Genomic DNA, 16215 nt, shown 5'->3' with positions numbered 1-16215 from the left:
ATGGATTTGAAGGATACAGTCTGACTGAAGCCCCATGACCTTACCCAATGTGTGGTATTATTGGTTCCAAGTTAATGATGATGTAGAAATGTCTTCAGTTGGAGGCAAAAATCACTGCTGAGACGTCCCAGTGAAATCATTAATGTTGTGGCCTTTCATAAGAAGACAACTTATTTACTAATTTTTTGATCATCCAGATTAAAGAGGTTATTTGTTTATCAATTTGTAGACTCCATGAATACATTAGAAATGCAATTGAATAGGTTTCATTAATCAAGTTGAAGACTTTGCCAATGCTGTTAAAACACTGATGAGGGCTGTTGCTAGGTGACAGGCCCCTGTGAATGGGGCTCTTTTCTATTCATGTGTTTGAGATTTGTTGTTATAAAATATGTTGCATTAAATGGACCAATGGGTTTTTTGAGGTGTTGGAAATGTTCTAAAGTTAGAATGTGACAGTAGATGCATATCTTAGTAAATTTACTAAAAGTCATTGAATTGTATACTTAAAATGAGTGGATTTTGAGGCTGGCTTTGTGGCACAGTGGTTAAGCCATTGCTTACAATGCCAACATCCCACACTGGAGCATTGGTTTGAGTCTAAGCTCTCAGCTTCCGATCCAGCTCCCTACCAATGCACCCAGGAAGGCAGCAGATGATGACCCCAGTGCTGGAGTCCTCACCACCCTTCCACATGACCTGGATGGAGTTCTGGGATTCTGTCTTAGGCCTGGACCAGTCCCAGCTATTATGGCCATTTAGGGAGTAAATCAGTCAATGGAAGATCTTTGTTTCTCCCTCTCTCTGTCACTCTGCCTGTCAAATAAACAAACAAGTAAATCTTTTAAAAATTATTGAATTTTATGTGAAATGTAACCTCATGAAACTTTATACAAATTAAAGGCACTGTATTCTCAGACAAAATTTAATTTGGCAAAGACAAAATATTTCTATTTGGTAGAACCTAAAAATATTGGTGACCATCTGCAATTAAATTAATGCATTTTCTTTTTACTTACAGATGTATTCTAAAAATTGCATCTTAAATGTCTGATTTTCTGTAGCTGAAAAATACTTGGATAATTTACTTATGACAGCTCACCTGGCTTTCCTCATTTTCTAGAATGTAAAGACGATCAAGAGTGCCTATGAAATCCTACTTAAACAATGGGAAGAGTGCAGAGATGTAGAATTAGCAACAGTTTTTGGAGATTTAAAATGGGAAAATATGATGGAAGAGGTAATGTAATTTTCTTAAAAAAAACTCTGAACCAATTTTTTAATTATGAAAAATTTTTAAAAATAGTTCAGAGTTCTAATATACCAGGGAACTTCAAAAATGTGGAAAAATGGAGTTAAAAGATAAGTTTATTCTGGTACAAAAACATTTTGAAATCCATGTATATTTTTTTCTCATAATATGCGTTTCCAGGAACTTTTTGAAAACCCCTCATTACTTCTCACTCAGCTTTCCCTAATGTTATTCTTTCATGTAACCGGGATTCATTCAATAAAACCAGGGAGTCAGCGTCAGCCCAGTACCACCGACCAAACATCAGACCTTATTAGAGCTTCATGTCCTTCTCTACCAATGTTGTTTTCTGTTTCAGGATTGCACCCCAGGGAGCCACGTCCTGTTCCGTTGTTGTGACTGTGTTTACATACTACTTATGATTGCTATTGTAATCAGGATGTTTTCTTAATTTCCTTTTCAGATAGTTTGCTATTACTATATGGAAATACTATTGATTTTTGAATACTGATTTTTGCATCCTGCAACTTCCTAATAGCTTCTATCCTTTGAAGTTAGGTTTGTCCCTATGAATGGAGCTTGTCCCTTCAAATCATGTGCCTATCCCTGTAATTGCTTGGCCTCCTTCCATGTCATCTGACACTTGAAATTGTGCATGCTTTGAGATCCATTTCCCATCTTCTGTTCTCTATTGAACATGGCTATTTTTTTAGTCTTTTCAGTTTTAGGGTAGGTTTAGTCTTTCAAGTGCTGTTCCAGTTCACTTTTCACTAATGTCCCTCTTCTGTCTGTCTTTCCTGCAATTTCTCTTGATCAGTGTGTTTGGTCACTACAAAGCCTTGAGTCAGGGCGAGTGTGGTAACAGGATGAAGGACTGGGATTGGAACATGTTAATGTCCTCCACTTTTCTCTCTTCTTAAGTAAGGCTGAGGCTGTAACTCCTGGATATTTGTAGTTGTAAAATATTCAGTCTTTTTCAGAAGTTGATTACTACAGACTTAATTGTTTTCAACTATAAAGATATATCACAAAACTGTATCTATGTGTGTGTGTATGTTAGGAAAATTCATGATAGAAGTTGAAGCACAGAAAAATGGGGACTGGTGTTGTGGCATAGCAGGTTAAGCCTCTGCCTGTGGTGCCAGCATCCCAAATGGGCACCAGTTTGAGTCCTGGCTTCTCCACTTCTGATCCAGCTCCCTGCTAATGGCATGGGAAAGCAGTGGAAGATGGGCTTAAGTGCTTGGGGCTGTACACCTGCGTGGGAGACCTGAAGAAGCTACTGGCTCCTGGCTACGGATTGGCCTACCTCTGCCTGTTGCAGCCATTTGGGGAGTGAACCAGCAGATAGAAGACCGACCTCTCTCTGTCTCTCACTCTGTCTGTAACTATCTCTCAAATAAATAAATAAATCTTAAAACAATTTTTTCTTTATACTATTTTTTTTTTGACAGGCAGAGTGGACAGTGAGAGAGAGAGAGACAGAGAGAAAGGTCTTCCTTTGCCATTGGTTCACCCTCCAATGACCGCTGAGGCCGGCGCACTGCAGCTGGCGCAACAAGCTGATCCAAAGGCAGGAGCCAGGTGCTTCTCCTGGTCTCCCATGGGGTGCAGGGCCCAAGCACTTGGGCCATCCTCCACTGCACTCCCGGGCCATAACAGAGAGCTGGCCTGGAAGAGGGGCAACTGGGACAGAATCCGGTGCCCCGACCGGGACTAGAACCCGGTGTGCCGGCACCGCTAGGCGGAGCATTAGCCTGTTGAGCCACGACGCCAGCCTCTTTATACTATTTTAAAAGAATTATAGTTCTATATCGCTGTATCTATTCATCTTTTCTGTATCATTTCTTCTAGTAAGATCTCTTAAGAATGAAAATAGTTTCCTAAATAGAATGACACGTTTCAATTTCCTTCTGCAACAGGTGTGTGAGACTGCTTTTCTGCTTCAGCAAATCTGGCCGGAAGGAGCTGACATCCGGCGTGTCCTTTGTGTGACTTCATGCGCGCTGACTTTGGAACTGTACCATCGTCGTTTAGAAAACAGAAGGAAGAGCACATCTGGTCAGAAAACTGACACCCAAGAGGTGTGATTGTTATCATTTAACTGAGAAACGCCATTGCTCTCTGCTTCTGAAATCTTATTAACTTTCATCTACCATTTCCTCCATTGTGTACCTCATGTTTCCCCCTTATTTATGTAAATTACGAAAGTGCGAGGAGAATGGGGATTTATATTTATAAGGAAACATCTGTTGGGCTATGATTTCATGGGGCTTTTTGGAAGATGGCCTCTGCCATTTTAATTTTTTAATGTTCATTTATTTATACTTTGAAAGAGTAAGACAGAGATAGAGAGAAGGCAGAGTGATAAGGGGAGACAGAGAGAGAGAGAGTGAGAGAGAGAGAGGTCCTCCATCTGCTGGTTCACTCTCCAAATGCCAGCATCAGCTAGGACGGGGCCAGGCTGAAGCCTGGAACCTGGAACATCATCCAGATCTCCCACATGTGTGGCAGGAACCAAGCGCCTGGGCTGTCATCTGCTGCCTCCCAGGTTGTGCATCAGCAGGGAGCTGGAGTGGAAGCAGAGTAGCTGAGACTCGAACCAGCCCAGTACTCCTACTTGGGAGGCGGGCATCCGAGTATCAGCCTAACCAGCTGTGTCACAATGTCTGCCTATGGTTTAGTGTTTTACCATACAGATATTTAGGCTAAGTAAACTAGAAAAGAGTAGCACTTTAGGGGGGAGTCTATGCTACTATGTTTCGGGCTTGTTAAATGCACTGTGCTATTCCTTCTTAGCAACGTTCCTGCTTCCCAGGTGGCAGCACTGAGGTTCGGGGAGTCTGGGGAACATTCCTTACACCAGATACTTCGCAGTAGTGTGCATGGAATCCAGGTCTGTTTGCAGATCACACAATGTCAAACTGTCTTTTCGAAGAACATTCCTGCTGTCGTGTCTTGTGGCCCTAGTGGAGAGACACTAAAGATTGCAGCTCTCTTTATGGCTACTAGAGCCCATCAAGAGTCTAATGGTCACAGCCTGGCTTCTCTCCTCAACTAAACAGACAGCTCTGTGCTCTTGAGCAAGCACACACACATGTATACACACATGTACGCATATCATTTTGTATAATCTGAGCCCTGAAGTGTTCTGGGCTAGAGATTCCTAGTAATGAAAGATAGTAAAGTTTTGTCTCTTTCTTCCATAATTGCGCAAATGGACGGTGCACATCATCATTGACCTAAAGCATCCTGTGTGTTTGCTTCCAGGGTCTCCCTGAATGTATTTTTACTGAAGCATATCCGATATCTGCAGGATTAGGCAATACTACTTTAAATTGTCCTCACAGAAACGGTGCACAGTCGGTAGACCCTAATTGGCCCTCTGCAGGTGTACTGATGAGCTCTCAACCCCTGCTTCACCCACTCCACTGCAAACATCCGCAAGTGGCTCCAAGGTCCCTCTCCCATGATGTCCAATACTCACATGTCTATTTCCACAGCCTTGTTCCCACTGGGCACATTTTTCAGATATATTGCTATCTTGGTGACAGAGAGATTCCTGGCTAGGTTAGACAGGGCCCAGGGCCCTTCCCCCACCATCTAGGGATGCATCTCCGAGGCCCTGACAACAGTCAGTCAACCAGCTTCGGGGAAGGAGGTTGATGGCATGTGCTAGCCCTTTTCATCAAGGCTGCTCTGTGGTGTTGTATCTGACCTTGGTAACAAGAATTTTATGCCAGCTGGAGGAATGTTGCAAGTGTTCTCTCTTTATTGCGTCTCAATTGGAGACTTAACTTTCACCCAATTTACCAATGAAAACCATCACTTCTCAGTGCCTCTCCTGGACCAATCACGAGAATGCACCCCCTTTGACAGCCTGTAAAAACCCTAGACAATCAGCCCGCAGCGGGTCCTTCCTTCAAGGACCCCTCCCGGTTCTGCTGGGAGCGTTTTCTTTTGCTCTCGCTTTCTCTGCTTTTTTTTTTTTTTTTTTCCAATGAACTACTTCTGCTTTACACACGCTTCCTTTCTGGGCTCCTACTTGGTATTGGTCACGAGGCAGGAACCTGAACGATTACAACTATAGAAGCCTGCCACAGTGGGCTTCCCACCATGAACACTTTCGATGTTATTTTTGAAGTAAGATGCCTTGAACAGTGGGCATCCAACGTGTGGGTCCGTCAATGCAGAGTCCTATGGGATGGGATCCTGACTGCGACTGAAGATCTGGAGCCATGTTTATGTGAGCTGCTGCTAAACTGCCATTTCCTTTCTCCTGTATCTCATATCTGTATAAATGCAGTCAAGTTCATGTATGAAGAAAAAGACTTTCAAAGAACCTGAAATGAAAGGCTAGCACGGGGTGCAGAGGGTTAATCCACGTGTTGTGATGCTGGAATCCTATATTGTAGCGCAGATTTGAGTCCTGGCTGCTCCGCGTCAGACCCGGCTTTCTGCTAACATCCCTGGGAAGGCAACGGAAGGTGGCACAAGTGTTTGGGCCCCTGCCACTCATGTGGCAGTATGAGACCAGTATGGGGTTCCTGACTCCTGGCTTCCACCTGGTGCAGCCCCAGCTGTTGTGGCCATTTGGGGAGTAAGCGGATGGAAGCTCTCTCTCTTTCTATCTCTCTCGCTCTCTCTGTTGCTCTGCTTTTTAAATAAGTCACTACACAAATCGAAGGCAGCATGAAGACTGTAAGAATGTGTGACTGCACCCAGCACAGTGTGACTACCCACTTTTTCATAGCCTGCCGTTCTGGTCTTGTCTGCTTTATGTCATTCAGGTGGAAGGTCACTGTTTAAGCCTGCAGGAGACAGAAGATTTGTGCAAACTGCATTGCCTCAGTGTGGTGTTTCTTCTCCATTTACCTCTTTCTCAAAGAGCTAGTGCTAGATTCATCACCTCCCCTTGGATTCAGGAAATTCAGACTTTCTTAAAAATGGTAAGTAATCCATTTACGTTGTTTTTGTTTGTTTGTTTGCTACATAAAGAAGGACATGGCACAGGTGGTCCCTGAGGGTTGTATTCACTAGACTCCCAGCTACAGAACCAGCTGGAAGCCATTCTGTGTCCTCCGACCACTCACTCTGTGCTCCAGGGGAACGGGATATGTGGCCTGTGTAGAGAACGCTGGAGAGTGAGGTATAGCCAGAGACAGTCAGACTGAGCAGTGGGCACCCCTTTCATATTGAAGTAAGGTTGGCACGTGCATAAATGCCCCTGTCAACAGAGAGGAGAGGCAGGGAGGGAATTGATCCAGGTGTGGCCAAGAAGTAATTGAGTTAGACAAGCTTTACTTGGTGTGATATTATTTTTATTCCCCCGGCATAATGGAGATGTAGAGTGAGTAATTAGAGTTCAGCTGTAAAAAAGCACATTGGTTGCATCTCTGAGTTTGTATCTGTGATCCAGTAAGTATCGGCTGTGGTGAAACTAGTACTAGGTGGATTCTGCTGGTGCTTGGGTGAGAACATAGAATCTTGTATTGCAAATCCCACCGAGGAACCTTCCTAGACATTTTGATACTCTGTTAGAAGACAGGAGATCATGGTTATTTAAAAGAGCATAGAAAAAAAAAAAAAAACAGCAGACTCTAGCTTCTATTTAATTTCCTTTAGTCATTTCAGGTTAGTGAATCAAAACTATTGATTATGTATCAGATTTTAAAATACAACATTAGCATGTTTATTACTGTGCAGTTGCTTTATATATTTGTTTCTCAAAATATTTAATTTTTGTAAACTTTTTAGGTTGAATTATGTGTAAACTAATAAAATTGTATACATGTAATAGTTGTATTGATATGCACATTTAAATGAATATCCTCTGTACAATCATTTATGAAATATTTTCTATACAGTTTTTAAAAGCAAAATGAAGTGTTAAGTGAAATGGATTTTACAGATACCAATTTATACGTTTTGAAATAATTACATTGCCCCTGATGGACATGCCTTATGGTTTCAGTGGATACAGAACCTCAGTGTTAATTAGATTGTTGGAAATGAGAATAGCTTTACTTCTATTGCTTCATTTAGATACAACAAGAGTCCATGTATGTCCTCATGTCACAAAGGAGAAACCTGGGCTCAGGAAAGCTAACTGGCCCAGCAGTCCAGCCAGTGAAGACCCAGTGGGGAGCTGCCTTCTTTGTCCAGTTTCCAAATGAGTGCCCTGTGGGTCAGCTGCTGATTTTCTCATAGTCGGCCACCCTTCTTGCCTCTCCTGCACTCTGTGCATCTGCCGTGGCAGCACCTGTAACTTGAAGCGTAGTTGCAGGCAGCCAGTGAAATGCGCACAGCCAAGAGCGTGTTTGGGAAGCTCTGGAAAAAGCAGCTCAGCCAATCCTAGAAAGCCGGGTGGAGCCCACACACCCACACACGGGAGGCACTTTCTGTACCACGCCCATGGAATGGCCACTGTGGCTGTCCCACTTGCACAGATTGCTGCTTACCCAGTGGTATTATGGGATAGGGATCGTGGATAAACCCTTCCATGGCAGTGGTTTCCCAAGGGTGGCTTCCTCACCAGTCGCAGCAGCAGCAGCTCTTCCTTGTCGGATGCCGATGGTGGGGTCTCTTCCCAGACCTGCTGGCTGAGACCCCAGGCTTTGCTGAACACCCTTCCCAGTGAGGCTCGTGCTGACGTTTGAGAGCCTCTGTTCTGGGGCTCTGAGGATCTCTAGTGTTTCATTTGTACATAAAACTGCACTGTAGGGGGGCAGCCCCTGCTTTTTGATATTTATAATCATCAACTCTGGGCAGTGTCCCCAACTTCCACGGCCAGAGCTGGACCAGCCATTGCCGTCAGCAGTAACCACAAGTGGCAGTGAGTGCGTGCAGTGTGGGCCGATTGGATGGCGATGTGCTGTACATTTAAATGAAAGCCCAGCAATTGAAATGTCAATTAGGACGTCTGTGTCCAGCATCAGAGGACCTGGGTACCAGCTCTGGCTCCTGATTCTAGTTTCCTACTAATGGAAACTCTAGGAGGCAGTGGTTGTGCCCCAAGTAATTGGGTTCCCGCCACCCACATGGGAGACCTGGCCCTGCCCCAGCCCCCGCTGTTGAAGACATTTGGGGAATGAACCAGTGGATCGGAGTTCTGTTTATGCGTCTGTCTGTCTCTCTATGAAAAGGAAGGAAGGAAGACTAGATTTCAAGAACTATGAAAAACACATAACTGTCTTGTTAATATTTTTTACATCAATTATGTGTTGAAATGATAACAGTTTAAATATTTTGGATTCAATAAAATAGTTAAAATTAATTTCAACTCTTTAAAAAAAAAACAAAAACATGACTTCTAGAAGACTTGTTACACGCAGCTTGCCCATCTTCTGCTGGCGAGTGCTGGGTTGAAGTTGTTGTGCTACAGGGATGAACGCAGTGTTGGCATTTGGAAAGCGTCTGTGCTTTGTTACTAAGGGAGCTTGGTTTCCTGCTCTCAGCTTAATTCCCCAGACACCGGCACCAACCGAAAGCCTAACTAGGCTCTCGCTTGCTGCTGGTGCTCCCAGGAGTCTGCCCTGCCCTGAACTCAGTGTGGTTAGTGAGGCCTTTGTGCCTCTTGTAGGGGGGGACCTAGCCTTGCTGTCATCAGTGAAGCTGGGTGGGACTCTGCCTTCAGAGGATTCAGCATCTTTGGGATCTCTGAACCATCAGAAGTTCTCTTTAAAAATCTGCGCTTTTGACCTGGAAGGAAGATTGGGAGAACTTTAAAGCCTAGGAGGAGTATTTCTGTTGGCTTGGACTTCATCTGTGGATCCGTGTGAGGGGGAAAAATTGTACGATGAGTCAAATCCAGCTTTCCCTGGTTTGGGATATAGAACTGTACTGAAGCTTTGCTTTTATTTTATGTTTTAGTATTTTAAGGTATAAAGCATTCATGGTTCCCCTGCTGGAAGGGGCTTACATTACTGATTGGAATGGCCTTGCCCACCTGTCCTTTGGGTAGACTCTACGTAGAAGCATATGAAGTCATTGTGTAGGCTATTGTTAATATAAAAATAGTAACTTTATTTTATTTTTAATTTTCAGAAAAGTTGGTGTGAATACTTCATCCTAAGTAACATAAGCATTTTTGAATCTTGGAATCTGGATTTAATTCACCTTTCTGACTTGAGTGATGAGGCTTTGTTGAAGAACATTGTTTTTTATTATGAAAATGAAAATGTACAAGGTACTGCCTTACTATCATAATGACACTTCATCCAGAGATAAACATTAAAAATAATTTAGAATTTTAATTTTCCTGTTCTTCTAGCATATAAGTGTTTTCCTTTCTTCCAATTTTTGTTTATGTCTGTAATTTTTCTTTAGTTGTAATGGAGAGAATGTTGTATTTTTAAAATACTTATTACTCAATATCACTACAAAGTGTTTTTGGAAAAGTGTTTGTGGATTTGGCACTTCCAGTTAAATTTAAATGCTGAATTTTTCATTTGAATACATGCATTATATTCCTTCATAAAACTTAACTCTAATTAATATAATCATTCCATATTACTAGATATTTAGGACATTTTAATTTATCCCAAAAGATAAAGCTGATTTATATATTGCTATGTGTAATTATATTTTCTTTGATTATTTTCTAAATATAACTTCTATGGGATTTATTGATAATGAAAGCAAAATAAAACATGTTTTGAGAAAACTGTAACTGACCATTCTTGAAGCTTCTTTGACTGATAGGATTTGGTTGTTTCCAGTTGTAAGCAGAGGAATGAGTTGGCTATATATAAATTTAACCATCCCTGACACACTTAACCATTTCTCAAGAGTTATAATATTTACTCACTGTAGAGTTATATGGCCATTAAATTAAAAATTTTTATTTATTTGAGAGACAGAGAGAAAGATAGTGCTCCCATGCCCTCTCCAAATGCCTGCAACACTAGCTGGCCCAGAGCTTGGGGTAGGGAACTCAGTGCCGGTCTCCCATGTAGGTGGCAGGGACTCAGCTACGTGAGCTGTCCCCTGTGTCCCTTGGTGTCACCATCAGCAGGAAGCTGGAAGCAGAAGCCAGATGGGAGACTTGAAGCCAGGTACTATAGTATGGGAAGTGATATCTAATTGGCTTCTAAACAGCCAGGCCAAAAGCCTGCCCCAGCATTTTTTATTATCCTAAAGAATAATTATAGGGGCCGGCACTGCGGTGTAGTAGGTTAAGTCTGCCTGTGGCACCGGCATCCCATATGGGCACCGGTTTGAGTCCCGGCTGCTCCTCTTCCAATCCAACTCTCTGCTGTGGCCTGGGAAAGCAGTGGAAGATGGCCCAAGTCCTTGGGCCCCTGTACCCGTGTAGGAGACTCAGAAGAAGCTCCTGGCTCCTGGCTTTGGATCAGCAGAGCTATAGCTGTTCTGGCCATTTGGGGAGTGAACCAGCGAATGGAAGACCTCTCTCTGTCTTTCCTTCTCTCTCTCTCTGACTCTGCCTCTGAAGTAAATAAAATATTTTTTAAAATGCCATATTCATTATTTTTGTTATATTTTAATACTTAGTTATCAAGTAAGGAAAGAGGACAAAATTTAAAATCTGCCTTCTCACAATCAACACTAGTGATTGTTTCCATTTCAGCCCTGTGCGGGGCTCACTAAAAGTGACTATTTGGAGTTCCACGAGTGAATCCGAATGTGCGCTTTCATCCATGTGTGCATGACCTCTGCTCCGTGCTCTGCTCTGTTGTCCAGGCCTGCATTTGGATTTGGGAGAAGGCATTGCGAAGGATTACGAACATCTCTGGAATGCAGTATCGAAGCTGGTCACAGACTTTGATGTTGGAAAGCCTTTTCCTCTGAGGACAACAAAACTTTGTTTTCTTAGGGAGACTCCATCACCAATCAAAGGCAAGAATTTCCTAAATTACTTTGAAATCAGTACCTTGCTGTCCTGAAAATGTTTTGAAAACACAACTAATGTTGGCAACATAAATAATTTTTTGATACTATCCATCTTAATAACAAATTACCTTTATTTTCATATCCTTCCTTTGGGTGATAGGCTGTGAGGACTATAATTTTGAAGATTTGTGTTTTACATATACTGTTGGCAGTTTTAAAAAGTGGACAGATATACAAAGAGTCTTCAAAAAGTTTGTGGAAACTGCATGTTATGAAAAAGCGATACATGATTTCCAAAATTTTTCTGGATCAAAAAAACCTTCTTTAAATTCCATTTTTTTCCACGAGGATTTTTAAGTCATGATGTACACGAATTCCATTTCAGTGACGGTGTAGAACAATCTAAAAATCTCTGCAAAACCCTTAATGCTGTAAAAGAGGCACCGAATTTTTTTTTTAAATATAATTAAGTTCAAAACAACAGAAGGAATCCAGGGGCTGAAGGGACAGCTAAAAGCCCTGTGGCAAGTCCTCACCCTAGGAAGCATGTGCTGGTCACTGATCACCCGAGCTGCCCTGGGCAGGGAGAGGAGGTGTTAGAACAGTGTTAGAACAGGAGGTGTCTGGGGCCAGCGCTGTGGCCCAGCGAGTTAACGCCCTGACCTGAAGTGCCTGCATCTCATTTGGGCGCCAGTTCGAGACCCGGCTGCTCCACTTCCAATCCAGCTCTCTGCTATGGCCTGGGAAAACAGTAGGAGATGGCCCAAGTCCTTGGGCCCCTGCACCCATGTGGGAGACTGGGAGGAGGCTCCTGGCTCTTGGCTTCTGATCGTTGGGGAGTGAGCTAGCAATGGAAAACCTCTCTCTTTCTGTGTAACTCTGACTTTCAAAAAAATAAATCAATCTTTAAAAAAACAGGAGGTGTCAAGCAAGAGACAGGAGCTGTTGGAACAGGGCCACTGCAGCAACCCAGCTCCCCCAGAAGCTGGGATTTCTGTTCTTCATAAAAGAATGGCCACAAACTAATCTGGCTGGACCTCTAACAAAAGGATTTCTTTGAGAATTTGGGATTTAAATTTAGACTATTCGTATGGTCAAGATAATGCTAAGCCAAATAATTCATTTAAAATGATTAAAAGAATCTGACAAATTCTTAGGGGGAAAACATTATAAACCTTGGTTTTCTGGGATTCCTTGGCAAATATGAGTATAAATACAAATTTATAAAATAATTGAGGAAATAAGTCACTAAGAACGAGAACTCTTTAAGTATTTCAGAGTTTTTAATTATCCAAAATAGAAAGAACTGTTTTAAAATGTTCAAAGAAATTAAATAAGGAATTTGATCCATGCATAATAAGCCTATAAAATAGTGCCACTTTCAAATAATCGGATTGTTCACAAATGGGTTACAAAGCTGACTGGATATTGCTCAAGGGAGAATTTTTGAACTAGCCATAGATGGAAATACAGTTAGAGACACAGGTGACACAGCCAGACACAGAAAGAAAAGGACTACATGGTGTCATTTATATGCAGAATCCTTAGAAAATTAATACATGGGAACAGGACAAAGAGTGAAACAGTCATTACATGGGTGGCGGTGAGGTCTGGAGGTGAGAGGCAGGGAGGGGAGATGTCAGTGGGCACAGTGTTGCAGTCCTATAGGATATGCAGATAGCTTAGGTATCTAATGTACGCTATGAGGACTACAGTTAATGCTATTGTATTGTATGGTAGTAATCTGGTAGGAAAGTAGAGTTTAGGAACTTGTACCACACACAAGAAGGAAAGAGGGAAGGACATAAAGGAGGGAAAAAAGAGAGGTGGAAACAGTATGAGATGGTTACTATAGAATCACTTCACCATGGATATGAATATCAAGACAAGCACATCAAAACATGTACACTATAAACACTTGAATATGTAAAACTTTAAAAATTTAATAGAACAAAAAAGATGTAAAAGACATGCAAGATAGAAAGAAATCTAGCCTTTCATTCATTAGAAGGAGAGAATTAACCAATGTGTGTTGGCCAGTTTTCAAGAGACAATGACTGGCATTTGTCTGGATTGAAGAAAGACAAGGATTTATGTATTAGAAATGTATTATGGGATAAATTAAACACATGCTTGTATACACATTTACAAATACATACACCAGACAGAACATTGTGAAATTATATACTGCCAAAAACAAGGAAGTATCTTAGAAGATCCAGAGTTCCCACCAACAAACAAAAGCCAGTCTAATAGACTTCCCACTAACAGTGACAGACGTGTGAATAGAATGGAGTTGAATATAATTCCTGAAATGTGATTTAAGAATGAATAATAGCTATATTTTAAGAACAGTAGTTATTTTTCTATCATTATAGCATCACTGAAGGTATTTCTGCATGATGACTTTCAGAAAAAAATGCCAGAATGAATATGCAAAGGAAAGCTAGTGGGAACTTAGAGTGTGTTGGTATAAGGAATTTTTCAGAGCTCCTAGGAAGAGTTTACCTTCTCTTTCCTTCTGTTAGGATGAGTTCCAGCAAAGACCCTTGAATGCAAGCAGTTTATTGATCCCAGAAAGTTGAATGGGATAAGATGAGCAAGGAGGGAACACTGGTGCAAGACACGTTTATGTGTAGGTTTCCACTGTGGGAAACTACAAGGAAAGATCGCTGGGAATCTTGAACTGGCATATAAACTACACTGGGGGTGTTTTACCTGAAGAGCTAGAGAACTGCAGTCTCTTTCCTCCATGATTCTGAGGGTGTTTTGTCGTTGGCGTTTCCAGCCTGCTCCATGTGAGCTCTGTGAAGAAAAGCACTCTGGCGAAGTGTCAGGGCAAACGCACAGGGGTGAATACCAAGAGGGTAGCAGGTGGAGCAGTGTCAGTCTCTAGAACTATGATCCAGACATGAAATAGAAAGTCGTTCATTAGGCCATTCTCAAATATATTTGGTATATATGATATGTATCAGTCATCTGTGCATAAAATCAAGGAGGACCCAAGAGAATATTGTAATAAGATAAAATAATTTCATAATTATCTGTAGTTCCCTACTTCTAAATTTCATTTTCACTATATACACGTATATGAAAAAAATGAATTTTTAAAATGTGTGTGACTTCCATTTCCAAATTCCTTGTCTAGTAAAAGAGGATAATAAAAGGATAAACGTTTGAAAATAACAAGCATATGTAACTGTCTGTCAACCGTCTATTTGTCCATCCATCCATCCATATACCTACATACCATCTTCTGTGCCTAAATACTGTCTCTTTATGCTCTGCTTTGTTCCAAAATTGTTTTAATGTGGAAAATAGCTTTAGGGAATGGCTGGAATTGATAAATTGATAAATTATAAAATAGGTGTAAAATGTTTTTAATGCAAAGTTTTACGAAATACAGCATTCCCGGATGAAAGTTTCACATTTCACCTTAACGTTTTTTACAGATGGCTCTGAGGAAAAGATGACTAATTTGGGTTTTATTCCGATGTCATCTGATGTGGTTGATAAGTTCGCTGGGGACATTTTGAAAGATTTGCCTTTCCTGAAAAGGTACAGGACCCCAAGTGTGCCTCAGTTAATGCTGGCGTGGCGTGGCTGGGACACTTATTAAAGGTTCTTTCAAATGCCGCAGATTACATGCTGTATGCACTTGTAACACATGGTGGATTTAATACCAAAATTTTCACTTGCCCTTTGATCATTCCAAGGTAAGTATCTGTGGCTCTCCTCTCAGAGGAAGCTGCTGCACTTGCAAGTGTCGAGTGAATGAATGAAAGGCTCTTTGGTGCCATTGGTGGGACTATAAGAGACACAAAGTGGTTTCCGGTTTCATAAGCCTCTAATCCGCCATCCGCCTCACAGCAAAGAAAGAGAGAAGGGAGCTGTGGCTTTCAGAAATACTATTATAAAGTGGAATCTGGCCGGCACCGCGCCTCTCTAGGCTAATCCTCCACCTAGCAGCGCCAGCACACCAGGTTCTAGTCCCGGGCGGGGCGCCGGATTCTGTCCCGGTTGCCCCTCTTCCAGGCCAGCTCTCTGCTATGGCCCGGGAGTGCAGTGGAGGATGGCCCAAGTGCTTGGGCCCTGCACCCCATGGGAGACCAGGAGAAGACCTGGCTCCTGTCATCGGATCAGCGTGGTGCGCCGGCCGCAGCACGCCGGCCGCGGCGGCCACTGGAGGGTGAACCAATGGCAAAGGAAGACCTTTCTCTCTGTCTCTCTCTCTCTCACTGTCCACTCTGCCTGTTAAAAAAAAAAAAAGAAGTGGAATCTGTGCTGGGCTACGTTAGGAGGCATGCCATTCCAAATATGCGTCTGTTTCTTTCTGTTCACAGCGATGATCCTGTCGTTACTTCACTGGTTAAACAAAAGGAATTTGATGAACTGGTGCACTGGCACTCTCACAAGCCCCTCAGCGATGAATATGACAGGACAAAGGGCCAGTTTGACGGTGAGCTCTGTGACTCTGGTGGAGCAGATTGGAAGCAGTTCCACTTATTTTATAGTGAAAAAGTGATCACTACGTTCAATGAAATGTTTAAATAAGAGTAGATGTCCATCAGGGAAGGTAGCCATGAAAAGTGCCCGCTTCTTAGCTGAGGGTCCTGTGGATGTGGATGTCTTAGTAGGGAGTGGACAAATACAGCCTTTGTTTCCACAGAGGCTAGAAGCTATTTTAGGGAAAGATGGCTTGGGGTTTAAGAAACCTGTGTTTTGTTTATAATCAGATATATTGCAATCATTGTCTTTCAAGAAGATCTAACTATTCTCACACCACTGAGTGGACTGCATGTAAAAAGTACCAGCTGTGCACGTGCCTTCGTCTTCAGTGCTGCTGCAGCTACAAGAGGGAGGCCATGAATCACTACGTGTAGATCAACAGAGATAGAAACAGGGAACTTGCCTCCCTGGTCCGTTCCTTGGCTTCTTCTCACTTTGGTCTAGCCCTGTGCTTATACCACCCTCCTTAGAGTGAACAAAACGTACTCTACCAATCTAGAAGCGTGTGTAGTAAGCATGTTTTTGTAAAATACTTACCAATCTGCTTCTGTAAACAGGTACGAAGAGTCTGCAAGGGGACACTGTAGATTAACTGTCGATAT

General features: G+C 42.3%; 1 protein-coding gene across 10 annotated transcripts in view; it reads left to right on the top strand.

Annotated features, from left to right (window-relative positions):
- Positions 1 to 16215, top strand: part of LOC100345657 (putative ATP-dependent RNA helicase DDX60) — a 100638-nt gene that overhangs the window by 14788 nt on the left and 69635 nt on the right. For all 10 annotated transcript variants that reach the window (XM_089325476.1, XM_089325478.1, XM_008249590.5 and 7 more), the window contains exons 6-12: positions 1124 to 1240; positions 3175 to 3336; positions 6043 to 6201; positions 9299 to 9440; positions 10955 to 11110; positions 14557 to 14662; positions 15448 to 15563. In XM_089325476.1, the coding sequence (XP_089181602.1) occupies positions 1124 to 1240; positions 3175 to 3336; positions 6043 to 6201; positions 9299 to 9440; positions 10955 to 11110; positions 14557 to 14662; positions 15448 to 15563 (958 nt within the window). The remainder of the gene's footprint in view (positions 1 to 1123; positions 1241 to 3174; positions 3337 to 6042; positions 6202 to 9298; positions 9441 to 10954; positions 11111 to 14556; positions 14663 to 15447; positions 15564 to 16215) is intronic.

This window comes from Oryctolagus cuniculus, chromosome 2, assembly GCF_051225735.1.
Source record: "Oryctolagus cuniculus isolate XC-2025 breed Fujian yellow rabbit chromosome 2, ASM5122573v1, whole genome shotgun sequence".
Taxonomy (NCBI): Eukaryota; Metazoa; Chordata; class Mammalia; order Lagomorpha; family Leporidae; genus Oryctolagus; species Oryctolagus cuniculus.
Note: the sequence above shows the minus strand (reverse complement) of the source record. Positions and strands in the feature narration are given on the sequence as shown.